At 34.8% G+C, this 22,767-nt stretch overlaps 1 protein-coding gene across 5 annotated transcripts in view; it reads left to right on the forward strand.

Moving 5' to 3' along the window:
* The first annotated feature begins 871 nt into the window (after positions 1-871).
* The window catches only part of LOC137642541 (retinol dehydrogenase 11-like), a 24,330-nt gene continuing 2,434 nt past the window's right edge, over positions 872-22,767 (forward strand). The window contains exons 1-7 of one of the 5 annotated variants that reach the window (XM_068375185.1): positions 872-960; positions 13,365-13,511; positions 13,956-14,048; positions 16,054-16,178; positions 20,694-20,808; positions 21,844-22,038; positions 22,710-22,767. The exon at positions 22,710-22,767 is cut by the window's right edge and continues 55 nt beyond it. In XM_068375185.1, the coding sequence (XP_068231286.1) occupies positions 13,379-13,511; positions 13,956-14,048; positions 16,054-16,178; positions 20,694-20,808; positions 21,844-22,038; positions 22,710-22,767 (719 nt within the window). In that variant the 5' untranslated portion in view covers positions 872-960; positions 13,365-13,378. Of the gene's footprint in view, positions 1,067-1,622; positions 1,723-3,530; positions 3,646-4,230; positions 4,265-13,364; positions 13,512-13,955; positions 14,049-16,053; positions 16,179-20,693; positions 20,809-21,843; positions 22,039-22,709 lie in introns of those variants that run through there. The other 4 variants (XM_068375183.1, XM_068375186.1, XM_068375184.1 and 1 more) reach the window with 4 other exon arrangements.

A 22,767-nucleotide genomic window follows, 5' to 3' on the forward strand; every position in this document is an offset into this window, starting at 1 on the left:
ATGACAATAACTTGCCTCCCCAAGAGACTTGAGAAATACTCTAACTTGGGAGAATTACAGGGAGTGAAAAGGTTTTTTCATCTCACAAGACAGCAGCAACCCTGGGAGGCTTTCCATTCATGACGCCGCATATATCAAAGAAGAAATCATCAACCAATCTGTAGTGTGGGTAGTGTGAAATGAAGAACGGTTAAAATACTTACTTTGAAAACGCGTTTGAACTGTAGATCCTATCAAAAGACTGCAGTCCACCTGCTTTCTGTTGATATGAGAGAGAGAGAGAGAGAGAGAGAGAGAGAGAGAGAGAGAGAGAGAGAGAGATGGATGAGCATGACCATGAACTCTCCTACTGGTTTGTCACCGTGTATATATATATATATATATATATATATATATATATATATATATATATATATATATATATATATATACATATATATATATATATATATATATATATATATTTTCTTAGCGTGTATGTACTGTACTTCTTTAGACCTCAATTGATTATGTAATGATTATGAGTGAAAGTTACCGTAATGAAAGCATTATAACTTATATTGTGTTGATCATATACTGTAGTTATGTAAAATGTTCTTTTTTATAAAATAAGACTCAAATATTATAGAGATTGGTCTTATACATAATTATGAACTTGAGTGTTTTTATACAGAGTGAGTTACAGGCTACAAAGCAATGGTGACAATTGTTTATATAAAGATGTTGTCTTTTCGTTAGTTTCCTGTGGCGTAACACTTTTAATTCAAACGTTTCTTGAATAAAGGTGGAATTCATCCATTCTTTTGAAAACTGTCATTTGTGAAGAAAAAAATGTGAGACGAAAATAGAACATATTGTTTCAACTTCGGTGACTTTGAACACCAATCTCTGTTATCGTACATCACTAACCTAATCAGTTCCCTGACAGTCGGGGTCTACCCAGTTACTCAGAGCATTGTGGTGAGTGACAAGCAAGAATCCACAGCTTTATGTGTTTACTGTGAGTAAAAGCATTAGGAATAACAACACTTGGAGCAAAGTTTCATTCGTGTCACCAGGAATCAAGGTTAGTTTGGGCCACGGTCTAGGTATAGTATCTCAACCGCGGTTTGGGCAACATAGATTGGGTCTGTTCAACTTGACGGTGGAGGCGTAATTATCTTTGACTTCACGAAGCACCCGCGCCTTCCACTTTACCCACTAACCGGCTTACCCGCTGAATCAACGAAGAAACCTTTAATTTGCATGCATTTAATCCATTGCATGGCGTGTTATGTCATTATTCGCAGATGATACATGCATGATGTGTTTTCTAATATCCAGTATCTCATTTAGTATTCCAAACCTTGTTTTACTTTTACATACAATATAATTTCGATACACCCTCTGGTAACCAATTATAAGCCTTATGCCTTTGGAAATACTGTTTATTTCCGCTTGGTTTTTCAGTATTTTTTGTATCATTACAATGCCTGAAAATCTAGTGATATCTGGCATCTATCACCCTTCATTCTCAAGGCTGTGAGACACAACAACAGTAGATTAGGCAAAGCAACTATTGCTGGTAAAATAAAACCCTTCTTTCAGTTATTTGACATTGTGATAACACCCCAGCAGTGAGGCTGTATAAGCCGATAAAGGCAAGGAAAAGAGAGAGAGAGGGAGAGAGAGAGAGAGAGAGACTCGCTGACGATATAAACACTTGAACGTAAACACTTGAACGTAAGTTCTGTTCATTACAATAAACAAGCACAAATTAAATCTATTATCGATATATAACTGTTTAGAATGTCACGTGCAAAAATGATAACAATCATAACGTCAATAAACCAAATATTGTGTAATAAAAAGTTCTCGCATTTTACTGAAAACACTGAAGCGCTTTTATTCAAAACTGGCTTTTTTCCGCCTCAAATATTTGCTTAAATTCGAAAATATTTTAACCATTTTGAAATTACAGATCTTAACGTATATAAGTTTTGCATTTCTTGTGTAATTAAGCTTGTTTGTATAAAGTGATAAATGATATTGCTAGAGAGAATTCAACTTAATAAAACACGAAATTCCGGGTGACGTCACGGCTATTCCTCTATTTATCGATTTATATCTTTATCTGATTGAGATTTTTGAAAAAAAAAACTAAATGAATAAAAAAAATTAAGACCGCAATTTACATATGACGACGGACATACTGTACGTACATTGATGGACGGACAAGAAGCATACATAGTGAGTTATGATCGTATAGTGATGGCAATGGTAATATATTTGTACCCTGAAAATATCTAGTTACTGAGTAAAATAATCTTTTTAATTAATATTTCTGTGTTTAGAGGTGATTTGGGCCTTAAGCTTTCGATGTGGGTTAATTCTTTACTCATTCATTTGCTTACCTACATACTGTTTTTGGTGTTTTCTCTTCAAGTCCATTTTTATAACCAAGCAACTTGGTTTCGTAACTCTCTCTCTCTCTCTCTCTCTCTCTCTCTCTCTCTCTCTCTCTCTCTCTCTCTCTCTCTCTCTCAAGATTATAGAGATTTATAAAGAAAATGTATTTGATTTTGGCACTGTTTGTAATAAAGATATTAGATTAGGTTATATCCACTCGTATATTTGTGCCTTTATTTGAATGGTTATGTATTAGTTTAGGTAGCAGGTTAACCGGGGCACCAACCACCCATTGAGATACTACTGCTAGAGAGTTATTGGGTACTTTGATTGTCCAAACAGTACTACAGCTCATATTCCCTATGCCTACACATTCACCGAATAGTCTGGCCTATTCTTTACATAGCCTCCTCTGTCCTCATACACCTGTCAACACAGAAATTACCAAGGGAAATCATGCAGAAAAACTCTTGTTTGTGAATTACAATGATCAGGAGTAAAGGTCCCTGACGAGGTTATTGAATTCTTTGTGAAGATCTCTGTATATATTTTGACTAAGGCGCTTAAAATAATGCTATTAAAACGAAGAAGAGAAAAACAAAAATTGAAAATGATCGGGGAGATGCAAGAAAAACAATAAAGTTAAGTATTTAGATTTAAGTAAATACTTCATACATTCTAAGACCTTCAATCAAGGAATAGTAAAAAAAAAAAAAAAAAAAAAAATGAAGATTATTTCTGTTTGCATTAAGGTGTATAGAAATTCTTATCATTAATAAAAGTTACAACCACAACCGTATCTCCTTCAATACTCGCTAATCAATTCACACTGCTGCACGAAGTCCATAGTAATATCATTTTATCAGCAAAATTATTTGGGCATTCTCGAAATTTCCTGATAACGGAAGTATCAGATTGAATAGTATAGAGCAAGAATTGCACAAAGGAAAATAGAATTAATGGCTTAATATACAAGGCCACAACTCACCAGAGAATCAACAGTTGAGGCCGGCGTGACGTCACAGTCAGAGAGAGAGGAGGGAAGATGTCAGTTCTGTCCGTCCCACCTCTTTGTATTGGCCTTGCATACTATATACATAAACGTCATCTTCCTTATCATATCTTATCGCGCCATTGTTCTACCATTGTCGTTTGCTGTACTTAGATCCCTGTTCGAACAAGTGCACCATAGAGGGCAGCTACACAAGACGTTTTTACCTTGGCCAACTTCGTTGCGAAGTCTATGTTATGATAGGCGTAAGTTTGTCTGTCTGTGTGTTTATGATTAGCATAATTCAAAAAAGTATTTAACCAAATGTCATGAAAATGGGTGGGATGTTTGGCCATGATCCAAGGACAATTTGATTAGATCTTGTGATTGGGTCAAAAGTCAAGCCCAAGGTCCCGAAATGGTAAAAAACGAATCACAAAACTCAAAAACTATTTGACTGAATCTCACGAAATTTGGGGGGATGATTGGCCATGATCCAAGGACAATTTTATTATATTTTAGGAAGGATTACGTCAAAATTCAAAGCTAAGATCACCAAAAGGTCAAAAACGTCTTTTTGCAATATCATGGCCAATTTTTATCTGATTTCCATGAAACTAGTTCCAAAATATGCACAATTCAATTGCCTATCTTATGATATACAACATAATATAGTGGTGTCTTTAGCCCTGTTTATTTATGTTTGTTTGTATGTGACTTGCATACCTCAAAAACAAAGGAGGTTCACATCTAGAGGGGAGCCATCAGTGGCAGGATGCAGGAAAGCGATATTGAACATTTCTTTGAGGGAGAGTGAAGCCTTTTGGTCCCGCAACGATTGTTGAGAGAGCTGAAAAGGCTTGGCTATGCGGTTGGCTGGAGATGGTGAATACTGCTCCAGGAGATGTGTTTTGAGGTCGTCGTACACTATTGGGGCGTCTGCTTGGTCACAAAGCCAATCGAAGATTTCTGGGCAAGTGTCCTTGGCGATCGCAGCGACAACATACTCGTAATCTGCTTTGATGCTTTAGCATGTCACACCCTTCATTCGAAACTGAACCTCGGCGCACTGAAACTAGGCAAATGTCGCTCTACTAGTGAAGGGTGGTAGTTTCATGGATGTGGCGTGGATAGAAGTGTCAGGGTCAGTGGTCAGCTTCATCAAAAAGTAGGCCACAGTAGTGATGGGGAGACGAGAGAGAGCTAGTCCTCCGGCAGTCACCTATGTGCGATGTGGTTGTTAGGTGCTAACGGAGAGGCAAAGTGAATGCAAGCGAGCTTTATACAGATAGTTGAGAGCAAGAATGACACAAATTTCAAACAGTATAAAACGTGTGTTAACTAGCTTAAACAAGTTTCTATTATCAGTGAGGGAGGAGAGAATGAGGTAATAAAAAAGCAGTAATGTTACAGTGTATGAGAGTGTATGAAACATGTGCAGTACAGTCCACTACACACTGCATTTGCAGATTTTCTTTTAAATACTCAACTATTGCATATATCAGAAAGCTAGGTTTTTTCTTATGTATGTTCCCTTGGAGCTGCAAGATTACTATCTGCATTCTAAATGCAGTGGACACCTTGCATAAAACTCACTTTCTACAAACAGATTAAATCCCTTGTTATAATCTTAACATGGCATCTCGAGACACGTATGCCTATGAACTACAGTTACCGATTTTCTGCTGCCCTGGGTAAGATCAGATAATTCGCCACAAAAGAAGCACCATTTGTTTTCAAGAGGTCTCAGTCGGCAGGTGTGAGGTTTTTGCCTGTTGGCCCCGAATCCTTGCTCGCCCCACGTGAACATCTTCCAAAAAGTGGTACATAATTGTCCAGAAGAAGACAGAGAAGTTTCATTTCCATTATCCTGGTGTTGCAGAGACGGTTTCCGGCTATTAAGCAGAGGATGGAGCAGTTATCCCGGATCCTCCTACTCTGGTTTTGCAGTGAATTGGGGTTTATGGGTCTAGCCCAGGAAGTGTATCTTTGACCTCAAGATGCAGTCATTACAAAATACGCGGGCATTACAGAGACTAATTGCGTGACTTATTGGGTCCTTTTGACTGGCCAGACGGTACTACATTGGATCCCTCTCTCTGGTTATGGTTCATTTTCCCTTTGCCTACACATACACTGAATAGTCTGGCCTATTCTTTAAATATTCTCCTCTGTCCTCATACACCTGACAACAATGAGATTACCAAACAATTTTTTTCTCAAGAGGTTAAATACTGTATTGTAATTGTTAAGGGGCTAATTTCCTCTTGGTAAGGGTAGAAGAGATTCTTTAGCTATGGTAAGTAGCTCTTCTAGGAGGACACTCCAAAATCAAACCATTGTTCTCTAGTCTTAGGTAGTGCCATAGCCTCTGTACCCTGGCCTTCCACTGTCTTAGATTAGAATTCTCTTGTTTGAGGGTACACTTGAGCACACTATTCTATCTTATTTTCCTTTCTCTAATTTTGTTAAAGTTTTTATACTTTATATATAAAATATGTATTTTAATGTTGATACTGTTTCTTAAATATTCTATTTTAATTGGTAATTACTTCTGTTATTTCCTTTCCTCACTGGGCTATTTTCCGTGTTGGAGCCCTTGGGCTTATAGCATCCTGCTTTTCCAACTAGGGTTGGAGCTTGGCAAGTAATAATAATAATAAAAACAGTTAAAAGTGGCCCCTTATCCCCGTTAGGTTAGATATATTTTATTTTAAATTGGTGTCTGGCTTTAAACATTCACACGTCTATGCGTGTGAAACTGGTTGTAAATTCGTGAGTTCATTGATTTGTAAATTTAGTTATGTTGGGTTTCATTCAATAGGCTGCTGACCACGTGCCTGACCTATAATATTATTCAAGATAAGTCAGAGACAATCAAATAGACATTTGGTGTAAAATTTCTGTATGTAATTATCTAACACACTTATTGCTCAGTATTATCATTAATTGTCTATTAACCGTGTATTATTCCAACTTTGAATTTCTGAGATTTTTTTTTTATCGTATCCTTTTATTCTTTTATTGATACATCATCAAACTCCCCCCCCCCCAAACTTATTTACACAAAGGGCCTCGGTTAGATTTCGCCAGTCGTCTCTATCTTGAGCTTTTAACCCTGGATAGGTACGCTCCTCGGACACCCCTTTAAGGGTATACTCGGACGCGAACGACCCCGACGCCAAAAAAAATTCTTGAAAAATCAGTTTTTGCAGTAACCTCCTTTTTTCTTTTGCCAAAAAAAACTTCAATGAATGCTTAAAACAACTGTAAAGATAAATACTACTTATCTGCAGAAAAACTATTTATTATAAATATTTTAAAAAATTAAGTAGAAAAAAAAAAGACCTGACATAAAAATTCATAAAAAAAGTTTATACATATATACACAAATCCTTTTAGGAATTGATTCTTGAATGTTTAGGACACATCTTGATGTATTTTGGATGAAGTCAGACCCATGGAGGTGAAGATCTGAAATGAGAAAAAAAGGGTAACTTTTTTTGGCCAAAAAAATTTGTCCAAATTTCATGAATTTTTTTGGGTACCCAAATGAAATAGGAAGTGGCTAATTTTTTTAGGGAATAAACATATGTTATCCTAAAATAGAAATATGTAAAAAAATCTTCATTATTTTGTAAATTACATTTATATCAGGGGCCATATCTAGAGGTAATTTTTTGAGTACTTAGAAATTTCGTAAAAAAATACATATATTTAATATATAATATGATATATATGCAGGTAAAAATATACCAAAATATCACAAATTCTATAGGGAACAAGAATATATATAGATAGGGCAGCTTACGCTTCGGATATGTCCACAAAATGGCCGCCAACCACACTGACTCAGACTCCCTAATCTGCCACTTGAAATGTAGGAAGGGTATGTCAATTTCAAGGTGTTATTTACTAATATAATTATTATTGGATATGCATAAAAATTGTATGGTGGGTTGCTGGATAATTGTCGATTATTTTACGACTATAAAATTAAAATTCTGACCCAAAAAAATTTTTTTGAAGGGAAATAAAATCGAAAAAAAAAAATGTAAAACAATATAATATTTTAGCTAAAAAAATTTGATGATATTCAATCAAAAAAGAAGTAAACAAAATTTTCCGACAAATAAACATCTAGAGGAATCATTACTCTGTGATAGTTCCTTAGTACGTAGTAATTTTGAAAGAATTGGGAAAAAACGAAAAAATGGCAATCACCGGAAAATCGAACACATACTTATATATACGCCATATCTGGCTAAAAAAAAGATAGGCATGGGTAGCCAGATCATCTAGAAACACTTTCCAACACTATAAAATATAAGTTTTGCGACACTACTTGCCAATTCCTTACGGTAACATGACTAAGCAAAAATATGCAAAACAAATAAAAAGGGGCACTCGCAGAAAAATGGCTAACATTCTAATATACGGCATTTCAGAAAAAAAAAATTCAGCCACGTGATAGGCAAACCATCAAGGCACATTTTCCGACAAATAAACATCTAAATGAATCATTACTCTGTGATAGTTCCTTAGTACGTAGTAATTTTGAAAGAAATGGGAAAAAACGAAAAAATGGCAATCACAGGAAAATCGAACACATACTTATATATACGCCATATCTGGCTAAAAAAAAAAGATAGGCATGGGTAGCCAGATCATCTAGAAACACTTTCCAACACTATAAAATTATAAGTTTTGCGACACTACTTGCCAATTCCTTACGGTAACATGACTAAGCAAAAAAATACAAAACAAATAAAAAGGGGCACTCGTGGAAAAATGGCCATTCTAATATACGGCATTTCAGAAAAAAAAATTTCAGCCACGTGCTAGGCAAACCATCAAGGCACATTTTCCGACAAATAAACATATAAATGAATCATTACTCTGTGATAGTTCCTTAGTACGTAGTAATTTTGAAAGAAATGGGAAAAAACGAAAAAATGGCAATCACAGGAAAATCGAACACATACTTATATATACGCCATATCTGGCTAAAAAAAAAAATAGGCATGGGTAGCCAGATCATCTAGAAACACTTTCCAACACTATAAAAATATAAGTTTTGCGACACTACTTGCCAATTCCTTACGGTAACATGACTAAGCAAAAAAATGCAAAACAAATAAAAAGGGCCACTCGCGGAAAAACGCCCAACATTCTAATATACGGCATCTCAGATAAAAAAAAAGACATGCACGTGTTAGCCCAACCATCAAGGCACACTTTCTAACACATAAACATGAAAAAAAAATCAATAATATACGGCAATTCCTTACTACGTAGTAAATTTTTACAAATATTGAAAAAAAAACAGAAATTGGCAACCGCAGTTAAATACCCAATATACCAATAACTACGTCGTATCTGACAAAAACAAAATCACGCATGGGTAGCCAGATCATCTAGACACACTTTCCAACACTAAAAAAGCAAAAGTTTTACGACACTATTTGGCAATATCTTACGGAAAAATGACTTGGCAAAAAAATAAAAAAAAAATGAAAAAGGGGCACTCGCGGTAAAATGGTCCTCGTGGTGATGAACGACATTTTAACTAAAAAAAAAATCATGCACATGGTAGCCAAACAATCCACCAAGACTTTCCACAACTGATAACCTATACAAGTTGCACCATTCTACGACAATTTCATAATACGTAATAACTTTGATAATTATGCAAACTACCTTAGAAGGGTAAACTCGGTCGCGCTCGACCCCGACGTGTCTCAGAAATCGGGGAAGGAGTACAGCTACAGCAATGCACATCTGGACACTACTAGAGCGTGTAGGGGAGACACCTCCTGCAGGTCGATCACCCACAAATTCAGTCACGGGGGTGAGTCACGTGAAAAAAACCTGTTTTTTTTTACGCTCGGGGTCGCAAACGACCCATCGTACCTATCCAGGGTTAAATCAATACTTCTCCATTCATCATCTCCTACTTCACGTTTCATAATCCTTAGCTATGTAGGCTTGGAGCTTCCAACTCTTCTAAGTGCCTTGTGGAGCCCAGTTGAAAGAGTGGTGAACTAATCTCTCGTGTTGAGTGCAAAGAACATGCCCTAATCATCTCCATCTACCCCTCAACATGATCTCATCCACATATAGCACTCGAGTTATCTCTTATAGTTTCATTTCTAATTGTGTCCTGTGTCATTTAACTCCCAATATTCTACTGAGAGCTTTGTTCTTAAATCTATACTAAATCTGTTGGATATTGTTGAGGTATTTTAACCCTGGATAGGTACGATGGGTCGTTCGCGACCCCGAGCGTCAAAAAAAACCAGGTTTTTCTCACGTGACTCACCCCCGTGACTGAATTTGTGGGTGATCGACCTGCAGGAGGTGTCTCCCCTACACGCTCTAGTAGTGTCCAGATGTGCATTGCTGTAGCTGTACTCCTTCCCCGATTTCTGAGACGCGTCGGGGTCGAGCGCGACCGAGTTTACCCTTCTAAGGTAATTTGCATAATTATCAAAGTTATTACGTATTATGAAATTGTCGTAGAATGGTGCAACTTGTATAGGTTATCAGTTGTGGAAAGTCTTGGTGAATTGTTTGACTACCATGTGCATGATTTTTTTTTTTAATTAAAATGTCGTTCATCACCACGAGGACCATTTTACCGCGAGTGCCCCTTTTTCATTTTTTTTCATTTTTTTGCCAAGTCATTTTTCCGTAAGATATTGCCAAATAGTGTCGTAAAACTTTTGCTTGTTTAGTGTTGGAAAGTGTGTCTAGATGATCTGGCTACCCATGCGTGACTTTGTTTTTGTCAGATACGACGTAGTTATTGGTATATTGGGTATTTCACTGCGGTTACCAATTTCTGTTTTTTTTCAATATTTGTAAAAATTACTACGTAGTAAGGAATTGCCGTATATTATTCATTTTTTTTCATGTTTATGTGTTAGAAAGTGTGCCTTGATGGTTGGGCTAACACGTGCATGTCTTTTTTTTTATCTGAGATGCCGTATATTAGAATGTCGGGCATTTTACCGCGAGTGCCCCTTTTTCTTTTTTTTTCATTTTTTTGCCAAGTAATTTTTCCGTAAGATATTGCCAAATAGTGTCGCAAAACTTTTGCTTTTTTAGTGTTGGAAAGTGTCTAGATGATCTGGCTACCCATGCGTGACTTTGTTTTTGTCAGATACGACGTAGTTATTGGTATATTGGGTATTTAACTGCGGTTACCAATTTCTGTTTTTTTTTTCAATATTTGTAAAAATTACTACGTAGTAAGGAATTGCCGTATATTATTCATTTTTTTCATGTTTATGTGTTAGAAAGTGTGCCTTGATGGTTGGGCTAACACGTGCATGTCTTTTTTTTTATCTGAGATGCCGTATATTAGAATGTCGGGCATTTTACCGCGAGTGCCCCTTTTTCATTTTTTTTCATTTTTTTGCCAAGTCATTTTTCCGTAAGATATTGCCAAATAGTGTCGTAAAACTTTTGCTTTTTTAGTGTTGGAAAGTGTGTCTAGATGATCTGGCTACCCATGCGTGATTTTGTTTTTGTCAGATACGACGTAGTTATTGGTATATTGGGTATTTAACTGCGGTTGCCAATTTCTGTTTTTTTTTCAATATTTGTAAAAATTTACTACGTAGTAAGGAATTGCCGTATATTATTGATTTTCTTTTTCATGTTTATGTGTTAAAAAGTGTGCCTTGATGGTTGGGCTAACACGTGCATGTCTTTTTTTTTATCTGAGATGCCGTATATTAGAATGTTGGGCATTTTTCCGCGAGTGCCCCTTTTTATTTGTTTTGCATTTTTTTGCTTAGTCATGTTACCGTAAGGAATTGGAAAGTAGTGTCGCAAAACTTATATTTTTATAGTGTTGGAAAGTGTTTCTAGATGATCTGGCTACCCATGCCTATTTTTTTTTTAGCCAGATATGGCGTATATATAAGTATGTGTTCGATTTTCCTGTGATTGCCATTTTTTCGTTTTTTCCCATTTCTTTCAAAATTACTACGTACTAAGGAACTATCACAGAGTAATGATTCATTTATATGTTTATTTGTCGGAAAATGTGCCTTGATGGTTTTCCTAGCACGTGGCTGAAATTTTTTTTTTCTGAAATGTCGTATATTAGAATGGCCATTTTTCCACGAGTGCCCCTTTTTATTTGTTTTGCATTTTTTTGCTTAGTCATGTTACCGTAAGGAATTGGCAAGTAGTGTCGCAAAACTTATAATTTTATAGTGTTGGAAAGTGTTTCTAGATGATCTGGCTACCCATGCCTATCTTTTTTTTTTTTTAGCCAGATATGGCGTATATATAGGTATGTGTTCGATTTTCCTGTGATTGCCATTTTTTCGTTTTTTCCCATTTCTTTCAAAATTACTACGTACTAAGGAACTATCACAGAGTAATGATTCATTTAGATGTTTATTTGTCGGAAAATGTGCCTTGATGGTTTGCCTAGTACGTGGCTGAATTTTTTTTTTCTGAAATGCCGTATATTAGAATGTTAGCCATTTTTCCGCGAGTGCCCCTTTTTATTTGTTTTGCATTTTTTTGCTTAGTCATGTTACCGTAAGGAATTGGCAAGTAGTGTCGCAAAACTTATATTTTTATAGTGTTGGAAAGTGTTTCTAGATGATCTGGCTACCCATGCCTATCTTTTTTTTAGCCAGATATGGCGTATATATAGGTATGTGTTCGATTTTCCGGTGATTGCCATTTTTTCGTTTTTTCCCAATTCTTTCAAAATTACTACGTACTAAGGAACTATCACAGAGTAATGATTCCTCTAGATGTTTATTTGTCGGAAAATTTTGTTTACTTCTTTTTTGATTGAATATCATCAAATTTTTTTAGCTAAAATATCATATTTTACATTTTTTTTTTTTCGATTTTATTTCCCTTCAAAAAAATTTTTTTGGGTCAGAATTTCAATTTTATAGTCGTAAAATAATCGACAATTATCCAGCAACCCACCATACAATTTTTATGCATATCCAAGAATAATCAGATTAGTAAATAACACCTTGAAATTGACATACCCTTCCTACATTTCAAGTGGCAGATTAGGGAGTCTGAGTCAGTGTGGTTGGCGGCCATTTTGTGGACATATCCGAAGCGTAAGTTGCCCTATCTATATATATTCTTATTCCCTATAGAATTTTTGATATTTTGGTATATTTTTACCTGCATAAATATCATATTATATATTAAATATATGTATTTTTTTACGAAATTTCTAAGTACTCAAAAAATTACCTTTAGATATGGCCCCTGATATAAATGTAATTTACAAAATAATGAAGATTTTTTTTACATATTTCTATTTTAGGATAACATATGTTTATTCCCTAAAAAAATTAGCCACTTCCTATTTCATTTAGGTACCCAAAAAAATTCATGAAATTTGGACAAATATTTTTGGCCAAAAAAAGTTACCCTTTTTTTCTCATTTCAGATCTTCACCTCCATGGGTCTGACTTCATCCAAAATACATCAAGATGTGTCCTAAACATTCAAGAATCAATTCCTAAAAGGATTTGTGTATATATGTATAAACTTTTTTTTATGAATTTTTATGTCAGGTCTTTTTTTTTTCTACTTAATTTTTTAAAATATTTATAATAAATAGTTTTTCTGCAGATGAGTAGTATTTATCTTTACAGTTGTTTTAAGCATTCATTGAAGTTTTTTTTTGGCAAAAGAAAAAAGGAGGTTACTGCAAAAACTGATTTTTCAAGAATTTTTTTTGGCGTCGGGGTCGTTCGCGTCCGAGTATACCCTTAAAGGGGTGTCCGAGGAGCGTTTCTATCCAGGGTTAATTAACATTTTTAAGGTGATAAATATCAACAATTCTTCTTTAATAAAAGACGTTTATAAGTTTGACATTTTCAGTTCAAAACTTGGAATCACCCTACTAGTTACAAGTTGTATGTAATCGTTTAGGAAATTCTTTACTGATTGCTTTTATAGATCATGTGATCATCTCTTGCAGGTAATCATTTGACAATGTGGCTCTGGATCACTGGAATCATTTGCGTTATTGTGGCTGTTCGGGTCATATACAGAAGACAGTCTGGGGTCTGCACATCGAAGAAGTCGTTGGATGGCAAAACAGCCATAGTAACTGGCTCCTCCGCAGGTGTGTGACCTTCGACTGTATTGATTTCATGTTGATTAATTCCTCACTTCTTTCATCTCAAAGCTCATTGGAATTGCTCAATTTTTATCCCCAAACTGAAAATCTGAGGACATTTTTGTCTTTTTGATTCCAGCTGGTAATTGTGTTCTTAGGTAACCGTAGTTCCATTTAGCTTCCAATTTTTTCTTTAGAATCATATTAATGGACACCTCAATATCGTGTCGTAATCTGTCTCAATTTGTTAATAACCAGTACACCTGAAAAATCGTTTAAGTTATTACTGTGTCCAAGATACCTAGCTAATCCATGATTTTCAGACATTATTATGACTTTTTCATGATATTAAGGCTTGATTCTTTATTAGATTTTACCCCTTTGTCATAGATATCTACTTATGATAACTTAGTATAATGAAAAGTGATATAAGACTCCATTATCTTTCAGGTATAGGCAAAGAAACTGCCAGAGACCTTGCTCGCCGAGGGGCACGTGTCATTCTTGCATGCAGAAATGTGCAAAAGGCACAAAAAGTAGCCGGTTTGTAGCAAACTCTGTTTTTAAAGACATATCAAATTTAAAACTAAAATAGATTACAGTGGTTCTAGGTCCCTAAAACAAGCTTAGATAGGTGTTTCAGTAAAAAGAGGTATACTTTAGTCATGTATTTTGAGAAACACTACTCTTTTAAATGAAAAAGCTAGTGATTGACTGAGGAAGTCATACCCAGAGCGGCCAGGTCTTACCTTTCGTGAGACTTCAACTAAAGTTTATTTCTGATTAAAATGGCAGTTCAAAACGATACCAAAGTTTAACGACCTGAATGTAAAAAGGTCATAGTAGCAAAGCTCTTTAGCCCCTGGATGCCCTTACTATTTTCAGTCGGCATGGATTATTTGAAAGTGTTATTGTTTCGTTACCAATTCCTCTCTTAAAGTTTAAAATTCATATGTTGCCAGTTTCATCAGTTTTCCCCATATTTTTTCTACTTGCCAATGAATTGTTTATAAGTCTTTTGTGATAATAAAGACATGAGTAGTCAAAGATTTCTGACCTCCGCTAAAGGTTAATGGAGTTGTCCATGCTAAAGGCTAATGGAGTTGTCCATGCTAAAGGTTAATGGAGTTGTCCATGGCCTAAGATGTATCTTGAGTGGAAATTTCGTCAAAATCCGTCAGTTTCTTTTGATGTTATCTTTAAAATGGTGAAAAATTCAAATTTGGATCTAGATCCAGATCCGGATCATCTCCTAAATTTAATGGGGTCGTCCGTGACCTAAGATCTATCTGTGGTGAAAATTATGTCAAAATCCAATGAGTAGTTTTGAAGTAATCCTGTCCATAGACAGACATAAACACAGACAAACATATGAATAAATAAACAAGAGCAATCAGAGATTTCCAACCTCTGACGTATACACAAAACGAAAGCCGTTCAATTTGCCTCTGATCCAGACTTCTGATCCCGATTCAGAATCCGGATCATCGCCAAAATTATTGGAGTCGTCAGTGGCTCATGATCTATATGTGGTGACGATTTAGTCAATACCCATCAATTTGTTTTGATGTAATCTTTAAAATTATGAAAAAAAGCAAATCCAGATCTTGAATCCGGATCCAGAACCGGATCATCTCCTAAAGTTAACGGAATCGTCCATGACCTAAGTTCTATCTGTGGTGGAAATTTCGTCAAAACCTATTAATTTCTTTTCACATCTTTAAAATGGAGAAAAAGGCAAATCCGGATCTGGATCTAGAATCCTGATCTGGATCTAAAATCAAGATCTGGATCTAGAGTCCAGATCGAGATCCGGAAAATCCAGGTCCGGATCTAGAGTCCAGATCGAGATCTGGATCAGCTCTAAAACGTAACGGGGTCGACCATGACCTAAGATATATCTGTGGGGAAAATTTCGTACAAATTCGCAAAGCATCTTTGACATAATCCTGTCCACAGACAGAAACACAAATAAATAAATAAACCGAGTGGATTTCATAACCTCGTTGGTGGAGGTAATAATTAAACAAACCGACTCGATTTTATAACCTCTTTGGTGGAGGTAATAAAACTGGAGATTAATTGAATTTAATCAAATAGAATAATTCAATAGTCAAGAAATTGTTATTCTTAAGTATCTTTATATGTTTTTCATAATTACCTCCGCTAAGAGGTTATGAAATCGAGTCGGTTTATGTATTCATCTGTCTGTGTGCCTGTCTGTAGACAGGATTATGTCAAAGCTACTCATAGATCTTTGGTCATGGACAATCCCATTAAATTTTGGAGATGATTCGGATTTGCATTTTCGCCATCTTTAGTCACCAAATGAAAAGGGAATACTCTGTCCGTAAACTTTAATTGAATATTACCGTAGATTCCTCTATGATCAGCATATGAAAAAATAAAAGTTTTTCATAGTAGATTTCAGTAAAATGTTGGCAATATTCGTTAGCGGAGGTCTGAACTCTATGATTGCTCTTGTTTTCATTATTCTCATGTAGCTATTGAAATTTAATTAAATTTTCAAATTAATGTCTTTCGAAAGATGACATCATTGGAACGACTGGAAATGGCCAAGTCTTCGTCAAGCAACTTGACACCTCGGACCTCGCCTCTGTCAGGAAGTTCGCCAAGCAAATTATCGACACTGAAAAGGAACTTCACATTCTGGTATGTTGCATCTGATTCTCTGAGTTAGTTGTCCATATAACTAAATAGCCAAGAAGTGCTGCAGAAAAAAGGCCTCAAACATATCCTTTCAAATGCAAACGTTTGTTAGTCTTCCATGCCAGTCCACTCCGGCAAACTTTCTTAGTTCGGCAATCCATTGTCTTCTCTTCCTTCCCCTGCTTCTTTTGCAATCTCTAGGAACTCATTCTGTTATTCTTAATTTCCTTCTATTACCTATCATTCTCATTATATGTTCATTTTTTTTTTCATCCATGATATTAGTATATAATATACTTTACTTTGCTCTTGTATCCTTGTTGCTCCCTTTCTGTATTTTTATATTATTCCCAACATAATTCTTTCCATAGCTCTCGTAGTTGTAACTAGGCTTTAGCAAGGCTGTAAGATAATAATGCATAAGTTAAAACTAGGGTCATCTGATTAAATACTTTTCTTTTTAGAAAAACTGGAAATTTACTTTTCATAATATAATTTTGTTTACCAAAAGCTTTCCATACCATGCTTACCCTTCTTTTAATTTTGGTCTCATGTCCTGGGGAAACACTGTCTGTTCCACGTACATAATTTATATTCATTAAAAACCTCTTGAAGTTCGTCCATAACCGTTATTTTTTGCCTCTGTATTTTCATTGAATATTCTCCTAGCTTTACCCATAGTAATTTTAGTCCTACATTTCTGCTATCTCCATTCAAATCTTCTATCATCTTTTACAATTCCATCCATGATTCATTAAACACAACTATGTCATCTGCAAATCTCAAGATGTTGGGGTATTCCCCAATAATGATAATTCCTAAATTTTCCCAACCTAAATTTCTAAAGACTTCTAGGCATGCAGTGAATAATTTAACTGTTTAACTGTTTAACTCCTTTCTCAATCTGAATTTTCTCACTGTCATGTATATGAACATCAGGCAAGTATAGAAATAAGTTTTACTCTAAAAATTCCATTTATTTCTATGAGCTTCCTGTAAAGATATCTTTAAGTGTTCAAACATAAGATTCATGTATTCCTTTTCATTGAGGGGCTTTCAGTTCTGCTAAAGTTTTGATAGAATCAAAAGCTTTCTCATAATGTATGAATACCATAAATAGTGGTTTGTCATAATCTGTAGACTTTTCCATTAGTTGGTTAGTTACATGGATATAGTCAGTGGTTAGTTACATTGATATAGTCAGTGGTTAGTTACATGGATATAGTCAGTTGTTGAATATTCACTTCTAAAGCCAACCTGCTCTCTTGGTTGATTCAATTCAAGCTGTTTTTCTATCTATATATATATATATATATATATATATATATATATATATATATATATATATATATATATATATATACTTTGTCTGCATCTTTTCCCACTTTTATGTGGGGTCGATGTTTCTGGCCAGTGTTCTCCATCTACCTCTGTCCCACACATAATCATCGGTTAATCCCTTTGATCGAAGGTTTTGGCTAATTTTTCATGGCCGGATGCCTTTCCGGCCGCCAACCCTCCCCATTTACCCGGGCTTGGGACCGGCACCAAGTTGAGGCTGGCTTGCCCCTCTCAGTGCCTGGGTTATATATATATATATATATATATATATATATATATATATATATATATATATATATATATATATATATAAATATATATATATGTATATATATATATATATATATATATATATATATATATATATATATATATATATGTAAATAGTGGTACTTCGACTCACAATTGTTTGTGGATGTGTGTGTAGATATATTGTATATCATATCTATCTTTTATCATCGCCCACCTTCACCAGTTCGCAGTGGCCAGCATGGGGATGAAAACTGGCCAAACCCCAGACATGAATAAAACCACCCCATCTCGTGTCCTAGTCACCAGCGGCAGTGAAACAACTGCCCAAGGTGGCGGCCAGTCACGCCCCATTGCAGGATGTGCTAAAAATCTCTGGAATAGAGCAGACCACCATTGGAAACTGAACCTTGTAACATACAGTGTCAGGACCCTGTTTAGAGAAGATCTTGCTCTGTTACTAGAAGAACTGAAAGACATAATTTAAGATATAATAGGATTGAGTGAAATAAAAGAACTGAGGAATCTTATATAGAATTAAAAGAGAGCTCCATATTTCGCTTTAGAGTACATGAAAGGTACAAAGAAAATTGAGTGGATTTTCTTATTAGTAAAAATCTTGCAGGTAACGCAGACGAATTTTATAGTACTAGTGATATGATTACATGCTTAATGACCAGATTAAATAATAGGTATAAGCTAAAAATCATTCAAACATATGCACCAACAATATCCCATACAATGTAATAAAGAAATACATTTTATGAAGATCTGGAGATATCCATGGAAAAACATAAGGCTCTATTTACGTTTCCTTTTGGCCTTTTCATTGCTAAAGTATGCCAAAAGAAGAGAGGAAAATCAGTAGCAGGGAAATTTGGAATAGGCACAAGAAATGACAGACATGCTTGTAGGATTTATCGAAAGATACAAACTTAAAATCATGAACACTATTTGTGATAAATGGACATGGAGAAGCCAAAATGATAAAATTGATTTTATTCTAAGTTAAAATTTTTTATTAGTCAGAGATGTAATATTGTTAAATAAGTTGTATTTTATCAATACAAAATAAGTACTCCCAGATTCATGATGAAATGGAAGAAAATAAAGACGAAATAAACAGCAGTTTAACAAGATTTGTTTTGGAATCGGCACTAGAGATCGGTAGAAAGTTCCTAAACTATATCAAGGAAAACTATCAGACCAAAAATGTGATAAAGAAAAGATTTGAAATGAAGGCAAAATCCAATAGAATTAACAGAACTATCCAAAACAATAAACAAACTAAAAACCCAAGACGTTTGTAAATACGATCGGATAAAAATTGCGGAAACACTAAAGAAAGGAAGACTTATCAAATTGATGAATACTTGGAATATGGCACCAACAGACGTTTGCTTTAAAAGATGAAAATGGAAATATTATCAACAATGGAGGTGGAGTGATAGAAATTAAAGAGGATTTCTATATAATGCTATATAACTGTGATATAAGAAATAACTTTGCTAATAGAAATAATGAAATACCTGAGCCGGTACCAAAAGTAACATTAGAATTAAAGAAAGCATTAAAAGTTGAAAAAAGAGAAAACTTCAAAGTAATAAAACTGACTGAACTTTACCCAAAATATCTGCAAGAGGGTTATATACCTACAACTTGGAAAATATTATTATTATACTAATTCACAAAAAGAGAAACATAAAAGACCTGAAGAATTATCACCCAATACGTTTACTCAGTAATATACAAAATATTTACAGAAACCATATTGGATTGAATAGAAAGACAGCTAGACTTTAATCAAACAAGAGAGAAGGCAGAATTTCTAATGCATAATTTAACACGGGAGGGAAGATTTGATAAAATGCTTTTCTTTTTAGAGAAGGGGGCATTTTTCTTTTCATATTCTCATTTTGTTTACGAAAGCTCATGATCCCATGATTATCCTTCTTATACTTTCAATCTCATAACATTATCTTAGTTTTACTCATATTAATTTTCAGTCCTACATGTCTGCTTTCTCTTTTTAAACCCTCTGTTATCTTTTGCAATTCCTCCCTCGAATCACTAAATAGAACTATGTCATCTAGATATCTAAATTTGGTAAGGTATTCCCCAATCATTTTAATGTCCAAATTTCCCAAACTAAATTCCTAAAAACTTTTACTAGGCACAATATAGATAATTGAGGAAGGATGGGATCTCCCTATTTAACTCCCTTCTCAATCGTAATTTTCTCACAACTTTATGTAATTTTAGGATTTCTGTAATACCCGCATAAATATCTTCAAGTGTTTTAATATAAGATTAATTTACTCTTTGCTTTTGAAAGGCTTTCATTACTGCTGAAGTTTTGGCAGAGTCAAAAGTTTTCTCATACTCTACAAATGCCACGCATAGTGGTTTGTCCTATTTAGTTTGTTTTTCATTTAGCTGGTTAATTATATGGATATGGTCAGTTATTGAATACCAGCTTGTAAAACCTCCCTACTCTCTTTGTTGAGGAAAGTCTAGACTTGTTTCTGTTCTGTCAAAAATGATCTTAGTAAATATCTTTATTACGAAGAGTAAACTCATTGGGCAGTAATTTTTTCAGGTCTTTTGTATCCCTGTTTGTAAATTAATGTAATAAGGGTTTTCCAAGATGTAGGTATATTACAGACACACACACATATACAATATATATATATATATATATATATATATATATATATATATATATATATATATATATATATATATATATATCATTGTACCTACATAAGTTTTTTGTGTGCCCTTTATATGTTATATAATTTCATGTTTAGAATTTTCCCATAAGCAAATATAAAATTTACGAATAATAATAATGGTTATAATAATGATAATGGTTAGTGAATAGGACTTTATTATTATCCTAATAGTTTACTTTTCATATACAAACAGGTGAATAATGCAGGAATAGCAGCTCCCTCGGTGAAAACTCTAACTACTGATGGCCTGGAAATGACAATGGCAACAAATCACTTCGGGCACTTCCTTCTGACCAACATGCTTTTAGGTCACTGGCTATGGCTCTTCCAAAAGGCAAATTTGTCTGAAGAGAAGATTGGATTCTGACCGTATTGAATTTGAACCATATAGTTGAAGAGATGCTCTCTTGACAGAAGAATTTTGAAATCTTTATTTTCGGTCGTAGATTTTTTGGATAAACTGGTGGTATTGTTTTTTTTTTTTACTTGTCATTACATTAATTATGAAAAACGAATTAAATTTATCAACTCTAAACCTTACAGTTCAAGATTCAGAACACATAATTGAAGCTTTAAATTCTAATTTTCAAGAATTGATAACCAACGCATGTTTTCATGACTAAAGGGCTTTTTTTCGGATTAAAAGCACAAGATAAAATTTCCATTGATGTTTATTAAGGATGGATTTAGGATGTATGCAACTGATATGAATTTTCTTCATGAAAAGAATGGAAGGTCTATAAAAGTAATTGATTTTTAATATTCATCATAAAGAAGACAGAAGAGAAGAAGATGGATGTGGCGGAGATGAGAATGTTGAGATGGATGTGTGGGGGTGACAAGAAGAGATAAGATACGGAATGAGGTAATTAGGGGTACCACAGGATTTAGAAAACTCTCAGATAATATCCAAGAAAGTAGACGAGGTGGTATGGTCATGTCATGAGAAGAGATGAACAGTATATTGGGAGGAGAGTGATGGAAATGGAGGTACGGGGAGCGAGAAGGAGAGGGAGACTAAGGCGAAGGTGGGTGGACTGTATCAAGGATGACCTTCGGGGTTAACCGGTAATGAGGTGGGGGACAGAGGTAGATGGAGAAAGCTGACCAGAAACATCGACCCCACATAGAAGTGGGAAAAGATGTAGACAAAGAAGAAGAAGAAGAAGAAGAAGAAGAATATTTTTAATATTCATCATAGACAAACTACTGTGTTTAAATCTTATTGCATGTGCAAGTATATTCAAGACAACTCTATTGTTTCAGGGTATACACTTTTTATGTAATTTAGTTCCAAATATTCTTTTTAATTTCATTTCAATAATGCCGCATAACCATTGCAGATCTTCTGAAGAAAAGTGCCCCAAGCAGGGTCGTCAATGTCTCCTCACAAGGTCATAACTGTTGTAATAATTTGGTGGTTGATGACCTGAATTACGAAAAGAGACCCTATCCCAGCATTTTTGCTAGTTACGGACAAACCAAATTAGCCAATATTCTCTTCACTGTAGAACTGGCAGAGAGGATGAAAGGAACAGGTAAGGACGTTGGAACTAATTGGCAATATTATTTCATTATATATCTGCTAGATGGCTGGTGTTAGTGCAGTCAGTGCACCTCCCTTGGTGCACTGTAGGAATAGATAAAGAGTAGTTCAAGTGTCCCTGTTGCCTCTATGCACCTCCCTGATGGCCTTCTATTTCACCCTCTTTCACCTTTCTTCATTTCTTCTTTCAGTCGAACCTCTTTCAACTTTTGGTGCACGTAGCTACTTCGTGACTTTCCTTCGGTTGTTCCTCGGCGTTGATTGGCCTCCCCGCCCCTATTACCAGGTCTCTTGGCCCTAAATTTATAGTCATATATTCTATCATTAGCCTATATTTGATTTTATATGAAATAAAGAAAGGCAACTCAGCTAATTAACTTGATTTTGTATTTATATTTAGGTTCTTTAATGGATAATGCCAATAAATATGGGAACCTAATCTAACCTGAAATTGTAAATAGGTTTATTTACTTTTTCTGGTAAGTCTGCAGATTTAGAGACAGGTATTCTTAAAAGAAAACTTTAACCTTAAAGCCATGTAATAACTCTTAACATCAGTAATCCTTCTTTTCTTTTTGTGTTCGAATATAATCATAGGAAATGTTTCAGGTAATACTGAATTTTCCGAAGTATTTAATCACTATTTCTATTTCATGTCTGTAGGGGTGACAACAAACAGCCTTCATCCTGGAGTCGTGAACACTGAAATCGTTCTTAAAAC

This window comes from Palaemon carinicauda, chromosome 6 (genome assembly GCF_036898095.1).
Source record: "Palaemon carinicauda isolate YSFRI2023 chromosome 6, ASM3689809v2, whole genome shotgun sequence".
In the NCBI taxonomy this organism is placed as follows: Eukaryota; Metazoa; Arthropoda; class Malacostraca; order Decapoda; family Palaemonidae; genus Palaemon; species Palaemon carinicauda.